General features: G+C 45.7%; 1 protein-coding gene across 1 annotated transcript; it reads right to left on the bottom strand.

The window, feature by feature from the left end:
- Window positions 1–738: 738 nt before the first annotated feature.
- Window positions 739–1,804, bottom strand: LOC136493681 (uncharacterized). The gene is made up of 2 exons (XM_066489784.1): window positions 1,533–1,804; window positions 739–1,382 (listed from the first exon to the last, which is right to left on the bottom strand). The coding sequence occupies exons 1-2, from the start codon at window positions 1,658–1,660 to the stop codon at window positions 1,172–1,174; spliced, it is 339 nt and encodes a 112-aa protein (XP_066345881.1). The 5' UTR covers window positions 1,661–1,804; the 3' UTR covers window positions 739–1,171.
- Window positions 1,805–3,065: the final 1,261 nt, after the last annotated feature.

The raw sequence follows: 3,065 nt of genomic DNA on the forward strand, positions 1-3,065 counted from the left end.
TCGGGAAGAAATTGGATTCATATAGATGGGATGCTACTAGGCAAATGGACTTCTGTTGGTTTTTTCGTGTTCTAATGGGTCTTCTGGGCTTTCTTTTTTTTTTAATCATGGTCTTCTGGGCTTTCTAACAATGAAAGTTTTGGTCAGATAACAGGCCCACCTGGAAGCTGGAATACCCTCCGGCTCTCTGATGCTATTTATCGTTTTTTGCCTTTGCCATTTCAGCTCAGCAATGTCCTGCTGCACCAACAACACTGTCGCCGTGCGCCGTACGAGGAACGTCGGAAGTCACCAAGGCGCGACAGAGCGAAAGAAGTGTGAACGGCGAGACGGTCATGTCGCGAGGACCATCGCTTTCCGCTGGACGGGACAGGGACTTGCCCGATCAGCAAGGGATAGCATCGTCGTCGTCGTCATCCACTCCGTTCAATTCCTCTTCATTCACACACCCCCAACACCAGGGAGGAAGGGGGGGGGGGGGGGGGGGGGGGGGGGGGGGGGGGGGGGAGCGCAATACCAAAAGCAACCTGTGAGTGACGACCATCATTAACCTCAAAGCAGGCATCAGTGACCACTAGTGAGCGACGCTGGCACCCACAGGTGTCACAACACTAAAGGGAGGAAAGGGGGGGAAGCGCAATACCAAAAGCAACCTGTGAGTCACGACCATCATTAACCTCAAAATAGGCATCAGTGACCACTAGTGAGCGACGCTGGCACCCACAGGTGTCACAACACTAAAGACAGGGCTGCCTTTAGCCCATAGATGAGTTAATTAACCGGCAAACTGACGGTCAAGGAACGAAAGCATCCAATCAAGAACATCATTTCTTCCTCTCTCTTTTTTTTCCGTGAAAGAACATCATCTTTGCACTACTGCCACTCGATCTCATATATTGTTGTAACTGTACTACTAGTAATATACTCCGTATTACATTACATTAGTCGTGTAGTATATTAATTACTAGCTATCAACTGAAGAGCCAGCCATCAGATTCTGTTAACCCACAACTTATGAGTCCTGAAAGAGAAAACTAATGGCTACCACACAAATCCTTGCTAGCTTCACAAACACAGGAATTCGATCGAGGCGTCAGACAAAAGAAGAAGAGACAAATCAGAACAAGAAGATGTGTGCATGTGGACTCGACGCGTGGGGCTAAAATATGGTTTAGGAGGGATCGAAGTTGTAGTGCTTGTCGACGCCGACGACGACGTCCCAGGTGCAGCTGAGGCCCTTGGGGAAGACGACGAGGTCGCCGGCGCCGAACTCCACGCACTCGCGGGAGCCCTTCACGGCGGCCCTCACCCTGCCCTTCACGAGGTAGCACGTCAGCGCCGCGTCGAACTTGAGCGGGAACCTCCCCGGCGGACAGCCCCATCTTCGCATATATATATGTACGCGAAGAAAAAGGATCGATCGATCAGATCTCAGAGGCAAAAACTTAGAACGAACGAACGAACGAACACGTCACATGGTTAAAGGCCAACGAGAGAGAAGGGGCAGGAAGAAAGCTTTGAATTATCATTACTTGGGCCAGGACTTGACACCGAGTTGAAGCAAGCGCGCCTCCGGCGGGTTCTTCTCGACGGTGATGGAGAGACCGGGGGGCCTTGCTGCCTCCATGGTGTCTGATGGGCTTGTTGAAGCCGTCCCCATGAACCCCTCTTTGACTACAAAGATATAGTAGTAGGAGCAGAAGGCAAAGTTGAAGTGTGGACAGTGGTGTGTGTGCTGCCGCTAGTATACTAGCCGGCCGACAATAGCTAGAGGCTCGAGCTAGCCTAGCTACAAGAATACAAAGGGAGTTGCAGACAGCTGGATCTCTTGGATATGGAGAATCGCCGAGCGCACTTGGAGCTAGAGGAAGGACTCTGTCATACGGAGCGAGGCACGAATCTCTGCATTACGTGCCCTTTACTACAGCATCCTGGTTCCTGCACCCCAGCGGTGAGTACTCCCTCCGTACTAAAACAATAGTACAATTTTAGTTTTGCACGTAAGTCAAACTTTTATAAGTTTATTTAATCGAGTTTATATAAAAAAATCAATATTTATGTTTCCAATTAGATTTATCATAAAAATATATTCCATAATCAACGCAATAATACTTGGCCTCTGAGAAAATATTTGTCATAAATATTAGTAGATTTTTATATAAATTTAGCTAAACTTAAAAAATATTTGACTCGTCAAAAATGAGAATTGTATTTTTCTTTTTTTAGAAGAGAGAGTACATTTTTTGCGAGCGAAGTGAGAGAGTACATGATAAGACTTGTGCCCATCGAGAACTACATCCCGTTGCCTATTCATAATCAGGGACATAACAACTGGGGGCTCTTGCATTTGTACCATTGTTTTGTATCGAAATTATGATTTTGCCCATATTTTTTTGACTTTGTGAATTTACCCCTACTGTGCCATTCACGAAGCACCAGTTTAACCCTGCTCCGTTATCCACCCCTAACGGTGTTAAACTTTGTACAAAAGGACATGAATGCCCATGCGATTTTGCCCCTGTTTGTTATGCCTAATTGTGATTTTACCCTGATTTGGAATTAGACTTTTTATTGTATGCTGACAATTGATTAAATTTGGTCAAACATATTTAGCTCAACTTGCAATTATTTGAACTCAGATTTAATATTGATAAATATTCAAAATTTTGGGACCAAAAGGTTCATAATGCTGGGATGGGAGATTACATAAGATGCTTCAGAGATCGATTCATATGTAGACAGTGGACTGGACTCCGCCGTGTTTCCGTGTGTCCAGCGTCGGCATAGCCCTGGACGCTGCCGCCTTCTCCCGGTGAAACCTCCTGAAGTCAGCGCCGACGTCCACGGCCAAGAGACAGTTTACACCTGTAGTTCCTAAACAATAAACAGTTTCTTCAGAACCAAGAAGGTTACTTCACTCAAAATAATCATCACTTCTTTCAGAACAATTATATCCATGCTAGTTCAAATGAACAATTGAAGTACCCAGTCACTCTATTTTTTATAAGGACAAATGAACAATAGAAGTTTGAAAGAAACCAGAAGCATGTTACCTTACAGCCAAC

This window comes from Miscanthus floridulus, chromosome 11 (genome assembly GCF_019320115.1).
Source record: "Miscanthus floridulus cultivar M001 chromosome 11, ASM1932011v1, whole genome shotgun sequence".
Taxonomy (NCBI): domain Eukaryota; kingdom Viridiplantae; phylum Streptophyta; class Magnoliopsida; order Poales; family Poaceae; genus Miscanthus; species Miscanthus floridulus.

Excerpts from the sequence above, each read along its gene's own strand:
- LOC136493681 (XM_066489784.1), bottom strand. The coding sequence starts at position 1,660 with ATGGGGACGGCTTCAACAAGCCCATCAGACACCATGGAGGCAGCAAGG. Across the intron at positions 1,383-1,532 it reads GGTGTCAAGTCCTGGCCCAA|ATGGGGCTGTCCGCCGGGGA; the intron begins GTAATGATAATT and ends ATATATGCGAAG.